This window comes from Echeneis naucrates, chromosome 14, assembly GCF_900963305.1.
Source record: "Echeneis naucrates chromosome 14, fEcheNa1.1, whole genome shotgun sequence".
Classification (NCBI taxonomy): Eukaryota; Metazoa; Chordata; class Actinopteri; order Carangiformes; family Echeneidae; genus Echeneis; species Echeneis naucrates.
In genome coordinates, this window is record NC_042524.1 from 15,127,843 (window position 1) to 15,144,668 (window position 16,826).

The 16,826-nt window shown below is 41.6% G+C and overlaps 1 protein-coding gene across 2 annotated transcripts; it reads left to right on the forward strand.

The window, feature by feature from the left end:
• The first annotated feature begins 3,173 nt into the window (after positions 1–3,173).
• LOC115054132 (protocadherin alpha-C2-like) lies at positions 3,174–10,007 on the forward strand. Of its 2 annotated transcripts, XM_029519171.1 has the most exons (3): positions 3,174–5,739; positions 6,683–6,719; positions 7,720–10,007. In XM_029519171.1, exons 1-2 carry the CDS (start codon positions 3,310–3,312, stop codon positions 6,692–6,694), a joined length of 2,442 nt encoding a protein of 813 aa, XP_029375031.1. In that variant the 5' UTR covers positions 3,174–3,309; the 3' UTR covers positions 6,695–6,719; positions 7,720–10,007. The 2 variants fall into 2 exon arrangements, with proteins under 2 accessions (XP_029375031.1, XP_029375030.1); XM_029519170.1 differs by lacking the exon at positions 6,683–6,719.
• Positions 10,008–16,826: the final 6,819 nt, after the last annotated feature.

Consider the following 16,826-nt stretch of genomic DNA (forward strand, 5'->3'; position numbering starts at 1 on the left):
CTCTGACATATGAAGCTCATGGCAGAGGAGATGCTGTTGTTATTTTTGTGTTATGACAGTGACCTTTTCTCTTGAATTTCTGCACCGTAAACTAAATGTTTTTAAAGGGCCACTGAGGAGATTATCCCCATGATGTGAGATACAGCAAACCAGTAGGTTAATCTTTAAACTGGGTCTGACAACTTCAATTAACTGCCTCGTGTTAAAAGACCTGAGTACTATGAGTCACTTTCGCATTTATTTAGAATGATGATAAAACCGTTTAAAGCCAAAGAATCACTTACAAATTAAAATGGATTAATATAGAGAGCCAGATTGAGCCACAGCTATATCCTGCCAATAATTACAGATAATCAAGCCAAGATTAGTTTTTTCTTTGACTTTATCACAACCAGAATGAAAAAAAAAAAAAAAAAAAAATAACCAGGCTTTGCATAATATGTCACATTGTGCTATAAGCAGAGACACAGATTACATGTCCTGTTTCGATGTTGTGTCAAAATCTGCTCAGTGCCAACGTGTGTGTTTCTCACCCAACAGCTCACAGCCTCAGCACCTCCAGCTGAGCAGAGGAGCTTCCCCTTTGGTTCCACTAGAGAGTGCTTTTCCCTCAGACAGCTTCTTGTGACTGACCCTTCCTGTGTGTGTGCGTGGTATTAATGTTGGCATTCACCGTTGTATTTGTACAATCCTCCTCAATTTTTCTTCATTTTCATTTATTTCATTAGTTTCTGTAACATTTAAAAGATGGCATTTCTATTCTTTCGACAGCACTGACTGGCTATCTACTGTGGTGTACATACTGTAGAGCAGTCGCGGTCACATTTGATTCCAACTCTTACGTATATTCAAGCGTAGAGTATTCAATCATCTCCAGGTAATTTCATTTGTATGATATGTGCTCTATTTTATTTGTATTTGATATGCTGATGCGCACACACATAAAAAATAGACTGTAGCAAACAAAAACCATCAATAATGCATAAAATCAACAAAGTTCTCTTCCACTTCCAACAAGCAGGAGCACGTTAAAAGCATTAAAGCTTATTTGCTAATGCCTCATGTTTTATGTATGACCATTTAGCTGCTCTATAGTTCTTTCTGCTTGCATTCAGAGTATTAATGAGTGTGGGGTGATTTTTTTTATTGGTTTGTCTCTTGTTGTAATGTCAGGCTGTTAATGCTGTATGCCACTTTCTGTTAAATGCGTAAAAATGATGATCCCTTTAAGGAAGTATCGTGATTTTCTACCAAAGCAAGTCTGATCATATGCAAAAGTCTACTGGATCATTCCTCATCAAGAATATTTTTCAAACGTGAGATTTACTTTGGACAAAATGATAACTTTTTAGTGATATCACACCCAATCATGTCTACTATAAATCAAAGAATTTCTGATAAGAGAAAAATGAGCCTGTAATTCTCTGAGTTGTCACAGGATGGAGCTAAAGGACAGCACTACTGAGGATTGTCCTCATTTCAGGTCAGTTCACAATACATTTAGTTTGAGGAACTCAGAATATTAAAATATAGTTCAGCAAGCACAGCCAATGCTTGACATGGGGATGGCAGAGGCCACAACTTGCATGTACATGGAAGGCCAATACAAAAAAAAAAAAAAAAAAAAAAAAAAGAGACAACATTCCTCATTATTGCTGTGTATCTCTTTAGGTTTCAATACCAATGATTAGAAACCCAAAAGTGACTACTGATATCTGCATATCTTTAAATATGCTTAAATATCATAGTTTAAAAGTTTGTTGTGTTAACTTGGTTGTCAAGTCATTGTTGTTGTGTTTTTTTTACTGTGTCCTTAGACCGTAAATAAAGACAGAGCCTGATATTATCCACAGATTTTTGAAGTGTAACTGAGTTGAACTCAAGGCTAATGCAAAGAAAAGAAAATGGGGTGTGTGTAGAACCAAGACGGTGCACTCCAGTTTGTGGCAAGTATGCACTCACCCACCTGTCACCAAATGCTGAACACCTTCAATTATATATATATATATTTATAATCCTTAATAAAAAAAATGTCAAAAAAAAAAGACTGGAGTTACACAACAAAGTCATCCGCACAAAACTGTCGCAATGATGGACATAAACTATTAACCTTGAAACAAACTGATTTTGGACCGAGTTGAAAATGCATTCTTATCTGCTGTAAAGTTGGACATTTTAACAGGACTGGGCCTGGACGTCTCTGGGGATTGACCCAGTTTTGGAATCGGCTTTTTTGACAAACTGCAGTTTCTGGCATTTCTGTGTTCACTTAATTTTTCTATCTCAGAGGTCACAGTTTTTGGCAATGTCCTTCCTAGAGTTTTAATTAAATATCATCATCAGCCAGCAGCACGGCGGCATAGTGGTATAGGGGCATAGAACTGTTGTCCCCACAATAGAAAGTTGCAGGTTTGGTTCCTGAGCCTGGTGTCTTCCTGTGCAGAAAGAGGTTTGCATGTTCTGCCTGTGTCTGTGTGGGTTTCCTCCAACCGTCCCAAGACATCATGTTTGGGTTAATTTGTGACACTAAATTGTGTGAGTGGTTGTTCATCTTGTGTGGGCCCTGCGATGGACTGGTGACCTGTCCAGGATGGGTTTTTCTTTTCCCCTTTTGCCCTTTTCCCTATTTAGGGTCACCGAAGCAAGTCAGTTCTGTGACCTGCATTGTTGATTTGGCTACGCCAGATGCCCTTCCTGTCACAACCCTCGCCATTTTTACGCCTACCACTGGTTTACTTTGTGGCTTGGCTTTGACCCCAGGGCTTCTGCGTGCAAAGCCAGCGCTGTGTCCATCCAGAAAAATATCAATATGCTAATTTTGGAAATATACTGATGTGTATTTGTGTGAATTTTCACTCAAGTTGCACAAATCATCATTGAAACAACAATGAATGCTCAAATGTATTCACCTATTTTCATCTTGAAAATGTTGTTAAAGCGCTTGATGTTAAAAAAGTTCACTAAAGGCTTTAACTGTGACTACAACAATAATCACTTGTTAGAGTCATATTTCCAACCCACCTACAAAATCTATTCTAGTGCTTTAATCTCCACATGTGCACCCCCTGATTTGAGTCAGGGCCCCCCCCCCACCCCCGCCGCCTCCGCCCCTGCAGAGCCAGCAGAGAGAGCCGCGCTCCTCCAGCAGTACTGTACAGCGGATGGCCTTCTGCAGCTGCAGCCGACAACTGCTGGAGGCAAGAATGAAACCGGCGCCCCCCTCCATCAAGACAACCTGATCGTCAGGGCGGATCTGATTCATCTCTATCTTCACAACACGCGCGCGCACAGACACACGCACACGCCACAATGATGGCCGCACTCGTACGGACACGATGGATCGCGGCCGTCCTGTCGTTGTTCGTTGCGCTTTGGGGCTCCGCGCTCTCCATCTCTCGCTACTCGGTGCCAGAGGAGATGGAAGCGGGCTCCTTCGTCGCCAACCTGGCCGCGGATTTGGGTCTGGACGCTCGCAGTCTGGTGGAGCGCAGAGCCAAGCTCGATGTCATCCACAGCAAAAATTACCTTGACATCAACAAAGAGACCGGCGAGCTGACGATCCGCGAGAAGATAGACCGGGAGAGCATATGCATGACTAAAACCACCTCTTGCTTTCTGAAGATGGATGTCATCCTTGAAAACCCCATTCGCATTTTTAACATAGAGCTGGAGATCATGGACATCAACGACAACGCGCCCGTCTTTCGCAGGAAGACAATGCCCTTGGACATTTCGGAGGCAACCCCTCCCGGGGAGAGGTTTTCACTGACAAACGCCGTGGATGCGGATGTGGGGGCCAATTCTATCAAGACCTACTATCTGAGTGAGAGCAAGTACTTCATCATCGACATACAAACCGGCAGCGACGGCTCCAAGTACGTCGATTTGGTCCTCAATGGTAATCTGGACCGAGAGGAGCAGGCGGTTCATAACCTGATTTTAACCGCCGTGGATGGAGGGGTTCCCCCCCGCTCCGGCACGGCCAGCATCATTATTAACGTCCTGGATATCAATGACAACGCCCCCCTCTTCAGTCAGATGGTGTTTGCAGTGAACGTCTCAGAGAACTCGGCAGCAGGCAGCCTGGTCATGACCTTAAACGCAACAGACTTGGACGAGGGCACCAACTCGCAGTTGACCTACTCATACACGCTGTACACCTCAGAGAAGACCCAGGAGCTCTTCTCCCTGGACCCAAGCTCGGGTGAAATCAAGGTGAGGGGGGGGATCGATTACGAGGAGAGTCAGAGCTTTGAGATGCACATACAGGCTCAGGACAGGGGGGCCAACCCGCTGTCCGGACACTGCAAGGTGATGGTTTATGTCACAGACCTGAATGATAACTACCCCGAGGTGACCATCAAGTCTATGAAAAGTGCACTGAGTGAGGACGTGCCTGTGGGGACGCTGATCGCAGTGGTGAGTGTCAGCGACAGGGACTCTGGGGTCAACGGGGAAGTTCAGCTCAGCTTGAAGCAGCAGGAAAGTTTACCGTTCACTCTCAACAAATCCTCAGAGGGTTACTTTGAGCTGCTAGTGTCCAAGCCACTAGACAGAGAGATAATAAGCAAATATGACATGACACTGATGGTGACAGACAAAGGCTCGCCACCCTTATCTGAAAACGAGATCATCACTCTAGAGATTCTGGATGTTAATGACAACGCACCCGCTTTCTCCCAGTCCTTCTACACAATCCATGTTGTGGAGAACAACGTGCCAGGCGCTTTACTGACATCCCTGAGTGCATTTGACCCAGATCTCAACGAGAACCAGTACTTAGTTTATTTCATAATGGAGAAGGAGATAGTTAACACGTCTATGTCAATGTTGTTCTCCATCAATCCGGAGAACGGTGATCTTTATGCCCTGAAGACCTTTGACTATGAAAGAGAGAGGGATTTCCTCTTCCACATTGAGGCGAGAGACTCCGGTGTTCCCCCACTGAGCAGCAATGTGACAGTTCACATCATCATTCTGGACCAAAACGACAACACTCCCCTCATAGTGTCACCTTGGCGGGCGCAGGGCTCCGTCGTTGAAGAGGTGATCCCGAGGTCCACGGACAAGGGGCACTTGGTCGCCAAAGTGATTGCCATCGATGCGGACTCCGAGCAGAACTCAAGGGTCACTTACCAGCTCCTGCAGATCAGTGACGCAAGCCTCTTCAGTCTGGACCAGTACAACGGGGAAATCCGGACAACGAGGATGTTCAGTTACAGGGACCCGAGACAGCAGCGGCTTGTGATCGTTGCCAAAGACAATGGCCAACCTTCTCTCTCTGCCACTGTCACCATCAAGATATCAACAGTAGAGCACGTCATGTCCTTTTCAGAGACAACAGAGTTGCCACTAGAATATGACGTCTTCACAGACCTAAACTTGTACTTAGTCATCGGTTTAGGGGCCGTCTCGTTTCTGCTACTGATAACCATCTTGGTCATCATTGTGCTGAAGTGTCAGAAACCAAAGCCAAAGGCCATCAAGATTCCCCCGGCCAATAGGAACAGCGTGATCAGCAGGAACAGCGTGATCAGTCAGAGAAGCTCCACCATCGCAGATTCTACCCTGATCTCCAGCGACGCCTACTGGTACAGTTTGTTCCTCGCAGAGACCCGGAAAGGCAAAGTGGTGGTGAGACAGCCCATTATCCCAAAAGGTGCAGGGTATTTTGTGTCCAGTATACCCAGGAGCTTAGGGCCGAGTGAGACCACAGACTCCAGAGCATCCACACTGGAGGTATGTATGAATGAAATGGGTGCCAGGTATGGTCGCAGGAGCTGAAAATGTTTTAGTGCATTTCTAACATACTATGTTCTTTTTTTTTCATAGAAGCCAAGTCATTTCTCTTGTTTTTTTTTTTTGGGGGGGGGGCACGTTTCTAATTCAGTTTCATACTGTTGCAGGATCAACAAAGTGCTTTTACAAGTGAATTTTATCAGTTGAAGTACATTTTAAATGGTATGATACACTAGAAGAAAGTTCTTTTATGTCACAAACAAAAGATTTTGGGAAATTATTGGCAAAGTAACTAAGTAAATTGCTGCACTTTAGTGCAATAATGGCCAAAGTGTTATGGATCTTTATCAGCTATTTGAGGTTAAAAATATAGAACGGATGGTAATGCACCTACTCTCAAAGGCAAAAGAGAAAAAGCTGGAAAATCAGTCCTGCATAAGATAAGAACACAGTCATGGTGATTTTCATTATCGGTGTATTTCCAGAGTAAACTATCTGCGCTTTCAATGCATAATTAGGCCAAACAAATACCCCAACCCCCGAGACTGAAAATTAGCCACTGTTCAATGTCTTATACAGAATGTAGGTCATTTATCACAGATGCATAACGCACAAGCAGAGAATAACTACTGGCTGTAAGAGGAAGACTTAAAAGCAGCCCAGACATGGAGGGGTTCTCTTCAAGGACAAGACGTGTTGCTCTACTAAATGATAAGCACAATGCTGGAGTTCTGTCAGATCTCGAGCAGCGCTTCTGCGCAGAAGAAACATTTGTTGCTGGTGTAAATACCGATTCAAGTGTGAAGGTCTGAAAGATGAAACATTATGAATATGCATAATGCGCAGGTGCATATTGAGAGAGCGAGAAGGTGTGTTTGTATTGTCAGTGTGGGCTTGAGTTTCACGTGTACCACTGAACTTGTCTCTTTTTTCTGTTCTTAAGTACTCAAAATGAAAGGAAGTCCATTCTACAACTGGAGGTATGCTGGTTGCTAACTACACTCTGTAGAGCCACTATAATATTGTAGAAATTTTCTGTCCTTTTCTATTTGGTATACATGTTTGGTTCGGCTCAAAAATTTGTTTTGATAAACTGTCACAGCTCCCCTTTCAAGTCTTTGGTATAATCCTTTAGTCAGCATATTTTCCTGATAAAATAGAGCAAAATCTATTTCCATTTATCCCCGGCTAGGCTCTGTCTCTCAAAATCCAACACTTTGCTCCAATGCAATTCTATTGTATGCACTAAAATTTAAACTGGCCAGTCTCTGAAATGACAAAACCTATCAGCTTATACTGAGAGCCGAGATCAGAATGAAATTGGCTGCTGGTCAGATTTGTGTTGTGCACATCTGGCTAGCTTGGCAAAGATTCGGGGGCAAAATGATGGCACAGATAGAAATGAAAAAAAAAAAAAAAAAAAAAAAAAGGGATTAAAGAATGAATTGTCCTGAAAAGGTTCTCAGCGTGTAACATCCCAGAGAGCAGTGAGTGTATCAACTGAGTCCACATCCCTGCACACAAGCTCTCTGCTTTCAGATCTGTGGGCAATGCCCCACAATAAACCGAGACCATTCTGTCCCTCCCCATTCTCTAGCTGTAACATCGGCCCACCAAATACCAAATAGCACTTTGTGATGCCTGCTTGTGCATGCTTTATTTACACTGCCTCCTTATAGCAGCTTATGGCTTTGTCATATTTTATTTCAGCCCTGAGTGCTACTCTAGTCTTAGTGATTTTCAATGGATGCTTTAGACAAATGTGGGAATAATCAAAACAACTGATTTGAAAGAACAGAACAACATACACACCCAAAAATGGAAACAAGGTGCCGTTTTACCCTTGCGTGTAAATGACACAGTCAATGATGGTGGCAGTAACCAGTCACAATCCACTGTTGCATGAGTGGGGACTTTCTAGAATATTATATTGAGGTCGAATTTCTGTTGTGGCTAATTTTATCTCCTGTCTCTCAACAGGAGCCCAGGAGAGAACTGCCATGATATAACCATCAATTCGTGGGAGTCCCTGGCTGAAATCCTTCCCTGTGACTCACAAAGAAGATGTAAAACGTCTGTCCTCCCTCAGTCGCTCTGCTCAAGCTCCTCTTTCTCTCCAGCTCTTAAATTCCCCCACCCCGCCTACAAACATCGACCACTAAACACCTCAGCTCTCTAACTTTCACCCCTCTATTTAAGCATGAATCTGCATGATTCTACGTGTTCAACGCATTTGGACGTAGAATTGAAATCATTTTTAGCAGAATATCTGGACAATACTAGAGTGGCCTCGTGTAGTAAATCATTCCCTGCTCCTTAATGCTTTGAACAGAGAAATCTGCCTTCTCTCCAGAGTTACGTTGTGTGCCGTAGTTCAAGAAACCATCAGCAGTTCTCCATATACATAAGTCACCACCATGCAACATTTCCTGAGCAAAGAAACATGTCTAATTATAAATACACATGAATCAGGGTGAACACGATTCTTCCATAATTCCGTTAAATACTGACTTGTAGCCGGTTATGTCGTTGAATCAGGCTTTGCACTAGGTGTTGTTTTTTTCTTCTCTTTTACTTTTTATAGAACATTTTTAATAGAGTGCGAGACATGCTGTTTAGCAAAGCTCACACTGTCAACTAGTAACTTTCAAATGATGAAAAAAAAAAAAAAAAAATATTCTGATTCAATTTTAAGATTTTTTTTTTCTACAATGTTTGTGGTACTCAACAGTGATGAATGTGTGGAAATGACAAAAAGAGAGTGAAAGACATCGGCAAAATGTTTTTCATTTGATTGTAGATACTGTAGTTCTGCATATGAGACAACTTCACAGACATCAGGTGTGTGTGGTTCATTTTTTTATAGACATCAGTGCAGTTATATAGTATCTGACTTGACACACAATTACTTTGCTGTTTTAGAGACACAACAACACTATTGCAATATGGATTTTTTTTTTCAAACCACAAAAAAAAAAAGGGTTATAAAAAAAAAAAAAAAAAAAAAAATCGAATGTGTCTAAGCCATACTCCTCTTGTTGAGCTGAGTGAGTGAGTGTGCATGAGGGACGGCGGCGTGTCCTCAGGTCAAATTTTTATTCAGTGGTACTCTGACACCGCAGGCATGGGGCGGGGCCAGAATGGGCACCAAAGGAAAACATACGAATAAGATAAACTACATTTTACAAAACAGGGTCATACTTGTTAAGTCACTTATTTGTGACAAGATTTTATTCATCATACACGTAAAGTATTATCTTTTCAACTTAATTCAACAGGCTGATAAAAATGAACTATTTAATTGTATTTATTTAAAGCACACAGTGCAAATTCTATTATTCAATTAAAAAAAAAAATCGCATTGGAAATGAAATTTAAAAACGTTTTGTAATGATAAAATGTATTTATCTTTACCATGGTACAAGGGAATGAAAGGCAAGGTGTTGTTTTTGGACTTTTCATGTTTTTATAGATATTTTCTGTGTGAACTTTTAATGCTGCTTTTGTGAGCTTCTTTAAAGGCGTTTTTGTGTTGCATATTTGTAGCTTAGTGCTTACAATGTTGTTTTGATAGTGTACATAAATTCAAAGGAAAGCAAAAGTACTCTTCTTGACCTCAAATGTAGCGCAGATTGCACTACTGCGAAGCCCAGGATTCTTCATTTCTCAGAAACAGGGAGCTTTTAGAACAACTCATTAGGGTGCTAAATTATTAAATCTAATTGTTTAAAGCAGGGTGAGCTGATTGCAAGACAGTGAATATAATTGTTATCTATAGATGCAGTATTTTAGTGCTGACTCGGCAAGTATTAAAAAGAAAAGAAAAAAAAAACTAAAACAAAGTGAGAAAGGGGTAGAAAAACAGCATCGAGCAGATGACTGTACTTTGAATTATGCACTCAATATAAACATGATCGCAGCACTCGGATGTGTCCGGCTGCATATTCTGAGTCAGTGAAATCCAACCTCTCTCTTCCTCTCGAACTCTTCCACCGGGCTGCTCAGACATAAACACAGCTGGCTGTTTGTCTGTCCGTCAGACTAAAGATGTCACTTCATGAGGGATCTCTTGCTGTGGAGTGCGTGCTGTATGTGCAATTGTTGCCTGAACCAATTGATTCCAACAGTGTTTAAAGAATGAATACATTGCACATGATGAGCTCCTTGCGTGCCTTCTGCATTGTAAAAGATATATGTGACTGTTGATGAATTAAAAAAAAAAAAAAAAAGGCATTTCCTACAGTATTACAAATTACAGTTATCCCCACTGAGAAAGACAAGCTTGAATTGTTTAGGGTTGTTGGAGAGGGAGTCAGCCTTTTAGTTTCAACAACAGATGTTCTACTCAGAAGCAGTAGATCACTGTAAATGGAACTGCTTTATACTTTGTGTTTTTTATACAGTAGACTTTTTTGATATCTTCTGTATTCACTGTGATCGAATGGCACAGGAGGTGCTTGTGCTTGGTATAGTAAAAGTGTGTTATTTCAGTTTTTTTTTGTTTTGTTTTGGTTTTGTTTTTTTTTTTACCCCTTTCTGCTGATTTGCCAGTTAGATTGTACAGTATGCTTTGAGAGTTGCATCAAAAGTAATCCGGCTCCATCCCACTCAGTGGATCAAAGACAGTATGGGAGAGAATGGCCTTGCTTTATTTTCAAGTCGAGTTAATTGTCATATTTTGATATTGCTTATTTGGCTTAAATGTTCTGCCTGATCATGCTAGTTTGAATAAAGCTTTTTAATCTGTCCTTCTGTTGTGTCTGTAATTTAAAAAAAAAAAAAAAACTGAAGTTATCAAAACTAATTCCACCAATGTGACACAAATGCATCCTCTCCCTCTCTCTCTGTCTCTCCCTCTCCCTGAAATTCCCTCACATACACACATTTTGACCCAGTTTCTCTGTATAATGCTCTGTACTAATTCTTGGAAATTGAAAACTAAATAAAGGCGATGTGCCTGCAGTTCAAATTGCAGAAGCAGACAAATAATAGCTTTGTCAGGATTAGTAAAGGCCTAGAGCCAAATTGCATAGTCTGCTCTTCACTGTGACCACACAGGGCTCTTAGTCTGCCATCCTGCAGGAGGCTGATGTGTGAGGGCCCCATGAATTTGTATGATGGCGAGCAATTCCCATCATGCTCAATGCTTGCAAGTTTTACTTTGCCGTGTACTTTTGAAATGAATTTACTAATTATTACTAATTAGATATGCAAGTTCATTTGCTCACAGCCAAGGCATTTGAATAAATACAGTATGGTAGCTTCCATCTATTAGCATACAACTCTCCTATATACGTTTACTGCTAAAATGAAATCAGCATCGGAACAACACAAAGACGTCAGCACAAAGAAGTCAGAAAATCTGGAACATGAAATACAGAGCAGTTTTGCAACATCATGTTGGGTAGTTGAGTATAACTAGTGGTCACTCACTCTTGAAAGATTTAAGGTCCCCCGGTTATTTGTCCTTTAAAGCAATCAGAAGTAGGTCAATGGAAATCAGTAGTGCACCTGTGGCTACATTCATGTGTCCTGAGCATCTCTGCAGTCTTAGCCATCAATGCTCCTCCCCAGTGAGCCACATGTGCAGAAAGGGTGATTCTTTAAGAGTTGTGATGTGTTACTGTGATAAACCGGCACACCAGGGAGTGAAAGTGTAATTTGTTTCTTCTTTCCTGACAGGTAAAATTGGAAATTCACTTTGCAGGATGCCCTTGGACACTGTTCGTTTAATTTCACCATTTCTGACTATATAGACTTCTAGGTAAATGTATTTGGGGCAGCTGTGAATAGCCGCCCACATGTGTGTTCAGGAATTTAAATAGAATATAATGAATTTACTCCTACAGTCCAAAAAGAAGCAGCATCCATTGGTTTCCCCCTCTGCTCAATGTATGGAGTGCATGAACTGAACAGAGAGGGGCCAGATAAGAAAATCAATACTAAGAGGGTGCATGTTGTGAATATTGTGCCTGTGTATGAACATTTGAAGGGGGGGGTGTATAGGAGATTCAGAGCTCTGGCTGTTTTTCTTAGGTGGTAACATGAGCTCTTGTAGCCTTGAAGTATTTTCACACACTCTACAGCTGCACTAAGAAACTTTCTCCTCTCCACAGTGAGGAAGAAGAAGATGATGAGATGATGCTGTTGAAAAGAGATCCTATTACGGCCCCGCCTTTTCCTGCTGCCTAGTATCCTTCATGATCAGAAATTGTAGGGGGGGGGGTATGTATTGATCCAAGAAGTGTGTTCCTCTGTGGATTGGAATTTTAAAAAAATGATATTTTATGATGTGTGCAAGCTCCTTAAGCATATTTAACCTGATTATACGGATTTTCTCGATGTTCGTCACAGCAGAAAATAAGAAAATGTATTTAAAACCTGTGTCAACATGTGGATGTGTACAGACTGTCCATACTAAAAATGATGAACATTTCTCTAGAAATCTGTGTAATCCTGCTTTTTGTCCTAAAATGTTATCTTCAGTATTTGGAGACGATTTCTCTGCTTAAGACTGGAGATAGCTACAGATAATTTAAGCTTTGGCATGCACTTGCTGTTTGGCAGAAGGTGCTCTCCAGCGCCCTCTGTCTGCGCTTTCAGGTCTTGAGTATGAACGTAATGATGTTGCTGATTTTGCTAATCCTTTCAATACAATTGCTGTTGCATCAGTCAAAGTGTGAGATGAAATATGCTCGCTTGACCCATTTGTGTGAGTGAGTCAGATCAGCAGATACCCTGGCCCGAGCCCACGCACAACGGGGTCATGAGGCTTCTCACCTAGAGCTTTGATTCGCACTGCAGTTGGAAGGATAAAGAGAAGAGGAAGTGTTCAGTGATTTGCTGCTCTGACGTAGGTGGTGGTGGTGGGGGGGGGGGGGTGCCTTGTGTTTCATTTTGTGACTGGGCTGTGAGAAGAGATAAAACACTTATTGCATGGCAGCAGAAATGGATATGAGCAGATTGTCACTCTGATTTTGAGACATGTCAGATAAGACAGGAAGACAGATCTATTACCCTGCAAAGGCTGCAGTTTTATCCACTAGATCCCCACGGACAACGTCTGTCTCGTCTGTATATTACATCAGGATTTTGTTTTGATGAGGCAAAGGCTGCTGTGGATTAGATGGAATTTAGAATTTGATTATTTCAGTATTTATATACAGAGTTGTAATTATTAATAAGGAACATGCCTCATAGTGACTAAAGTGGTTTATGCTTCTCTGGAGGCCAGTCTGACAGAGCACGACGATGGAGTTAAGTGCAGTGTCATTTAGGTTCCATCTTAAGTGACGCCTGTGGCAGGTTATTTATGTGGGCGGCTGCCCTTGCCACGGGATAATCGTTGCACCAGACTGTCGGCCACTCTGTGCTGGTTGTTTTGTTTTTGCAGCTGGTTTCTGCAGTTTAACTGGACTGGATATAAACACAGTCTGAACAAAAGTTGAGACGTAACAAGTGTCGTCTTTGTTAACTGGAATTTTTCGAGTCAAATGAAAAGATGACCAGACAGACACAGACTTGCTCAAAGACAGGGACTGAGAGACTCTCTTCTGATTGGCTCTTGGAGATGTTGTTACTAGAGCACCAGAGACAAGCCTAAGAGCAGGGTTGCAAAACAGCACTGGGATGGGTCTTAAAACTACAAATATATTTTCATATGAATATCAAAACTTCTGATGAGTGTAAAATTTGGGATCTTTAATTATTCGCCAAATTGCGGTTGCAAATTAAACAATATTCATATAGTCCTGGGGGAAAATAATTCTGGATGTTTCTTGTTACCAAGCGGGAGAGCTATCAGCAATAATAATTCCTGCATGGGAATAAATCCTAATAATAATAATAATCTGTCACTTTCAATTCTTTGAACTAACACGTCACGTCTGAAACCTTTGAGTGGATGAGTATGTTTCTGGTTCCTTTAGAAGTTAAACTCAAACACGAACGGAGAGTCAGTATTTTGGTGTGTTTCTTCATTAGTCTAGGTACACTAAACTACCTGTATGCTCTTTTATGGATAATGTTGGCCTTATTCACATGAGGACAGATGAAGAGCAAAGCCAGGCAGTGCTGTTTGATGAGATAAACACATACTACGTGTGACAGGCGGAAAAAGTCTGTATTATCCTTTAGATCATCTTTCAGTGAGCTTTAAAATATATTTAATTTGTGACATTTTTACCTACTTTTCTCCTGTATTTTTTGACTTTTTGCATTTTTTTTTTTTTTTTTTTTGTGAATGTTGATTAGATGAATGGATCTTATTGTGGTCCAGCCTACTTTCCACAGATTATTCCAAAAGGCTACTGTGGCTCTCCTCCATTTGATGAATTCAGCCAGTGATCTGTTCTGCTCAAGGCTATCAGGACAGACTTGCCCTGCCAGCTGCTGTGACCGAATTCGCTTGTATGTTATGAACAGATTTCCCAGACCTCAGATTCACCCCAAAACAATGGAGCTTCACTGTGACATGCTGCTGCTGCTGACTTTTGGCTTTCAGTGAATTTGGTGCTTGTGCCAAGACACTGTTTACAGCTGCTGTTCTTTGTTGCTAAACTAAAAGCTGTGTGCTCCATTTTCCATGACATCCCTCCGGTTTCATTTTTTTTTTTTTTTGTAGTTGAAGCCATGGCTGCAAATTCATTCAATGTCTGAATGTTGCTATCTCTAGGCTCTACCCCATATTCTACTCAAAAGAGCTGTGGCTTCTGACCTAGCAATCCCTGTTTTGTGTCATTTTTTATGTTTCTCTTGCTCCTTCAAAACGGCTCCATAACAACACCTATTTATGTGGTAAACATAATCCACGAAGGGATATTTTTCAAATCTATTTGCAGAAATATTAGTATATTTTGCACTAAAAAACAAAAAAGGAAGCTACAATGTGTTTAAACATCAGTCTCTGTTTGTGGTGCATTTCCTTTGAGAGCATATAAAAAAACATGATGATATTTGTGTTTATTTTGTTTTTATCAAATGAATACAAATACTGTAAGAACTGCTTTTACACATCATAGTGCATGATCCAGTCATATTGCTCAGCATGTGCATTCATAGCTTGAATTGAGATGAATGTACCCTGGGGATTAGTAAGGAATTTCTAATGCTGAATAATATATGATTTTCTTCCTCGTATTTACATGTTCAGATTGTCTTTTCGGTAATGACATATTGTTGTCCAAATAACAACCCCTTCTTTGAAATAGGTAAATAAATAATTATGCTAATTAATATAAAGTAACCCATGTATCTTAATTGCATCTATTTCAACAAATTATCACCTTAATTTTGTTAAACTTCATATCCCAACATGACAAACCAGTTCGAATGCATAATCAGTCTCCCTTTGCATACAATCCTTGGTAGTAATTATTAAGTGTCTACATGTGTTCATATGCAAAGGTTTTTGATGTGTATTGTTTTAATTTGGTCACTTCATGCGGTCTGAGCCTGCGGAGCTGGAGTGACCTCTTTGTTCCTGTGCTGCACCACTCAGCTGTTTAACCGTCATCAACAATTCAAAATGGGGAATTTTATGAAAGATCAGCTGGTATTTCTAAATAGCTTTTGCCCTGGCCATTAAAATCTTTCTCTTCAATGTCTTGGAGTGTTTAGTGGGAAGCAACTGAACTTCTTATCTTGTTTTAAGACACTGACATGGGTCAAAGTCAAAACTCAAGAAGTGGAGGTTTTCACTTAACACACAAATGCAGCAGACGAGAGCATCAAGTTCACCAGTTAGTTCAACCAGTTGGTTAGGATGGTAACCTCAGCATTCAAGTCTACCAGAAGCCCACACACACAGACTCCACCCACTGGAGCACAAACTGGGGGTAATCCAGTCACGACAGCACCGGGCCCAGAATGTTCCCTCAAGCACAGAGGAACAACAGAAGGAATTGACACACATCAAGACAGCGCTCCAGACATGTTGCTACCCAAAGTGGACCTTGGTCAAATTGTCCAAAAGGCGATACAAAGACACTTCTCAGACAGAAAGTGAAAAACAGAAGAATGCTGTCATCCCATATGTGGCAGCTCAATCAGAAAATTTCAGAAGACCCTCCAAAAACACAAAATTAAAGTTAACTTCAAACCAGGCCAGACCTTAAGACAGAGACTGGTCTAACCCAAGGACAAAAAACCCAGACACAAACTGCTCAATGCTCAGAGGAGTGCTCTGACCTCTGTATAGGGGAAACCAAACAGCCCCTCCACCGAGGAATGACACAACAGAGGAGAGCCGCCTCATCAGGACAGGACTCAGCTGTGCATCTGCACCTTAAGGAGAAAGGTCACTAGGAGGACTCCAATGTGGACAAGAAGACAGATACTTTGAAAAAGGAGTAAAAGAGGCCGTCTATGTCCACTTAGAGAAACCTTCTCTAAACAGGGGTGGTGGACGAAGACGCCATTTGTGTGCAACCTGCAATGCTATCTTGGGAACCCTCCCCTGGCTGTTTACCCCTCACACACACGTCATGTCATCTGTAAATTCTCCTCTTATATGGCAAATGCAGCTAGCTTGCTGCTCCACACGCTATATGTTGACTGGCAGCCCACAGCCAGTTTTTTTTTTTTTTAAATGAGCTGTATCCATCACACCATCAGCCGCCTTGCCCATATAGTACCCTATATCATTTGTGTCTTCAGGATATATCTGAGTCGCAGGATATGAGACTTGTGCTTTATGGGGTCCACCACAGACATCCTAAATACGATTATGTGACCTGACAGTCTGAGGTCTAGCGCTGACAGTGATCCATGTGGAGGGAAGGTTGGGATTGTCAGTGCGATGCTGTGTTTCTGTTGCTCCTCGGATGAATGCTCGCCATGCGGTGGCTGCGCCGCAGAGCCGCTACCGGCTACTGAACCGCCGTTCCTGCTCCAATACAGACAAAGGGAGTCGAACAGGAGCCGGTCTCCAAACCGGTGTCTCTGATTGAGACCACTGTGTGCTTTATGACTGAGGTTTTTTTTTTTTTTTTTTTGGGGGGGGGGTCGTGTCCTGCACATTAGACATGACCTTGGCTTCATGAGCAACAGTCCAAACAAGCAAATCTGGCTCATTACATGCATGGAGC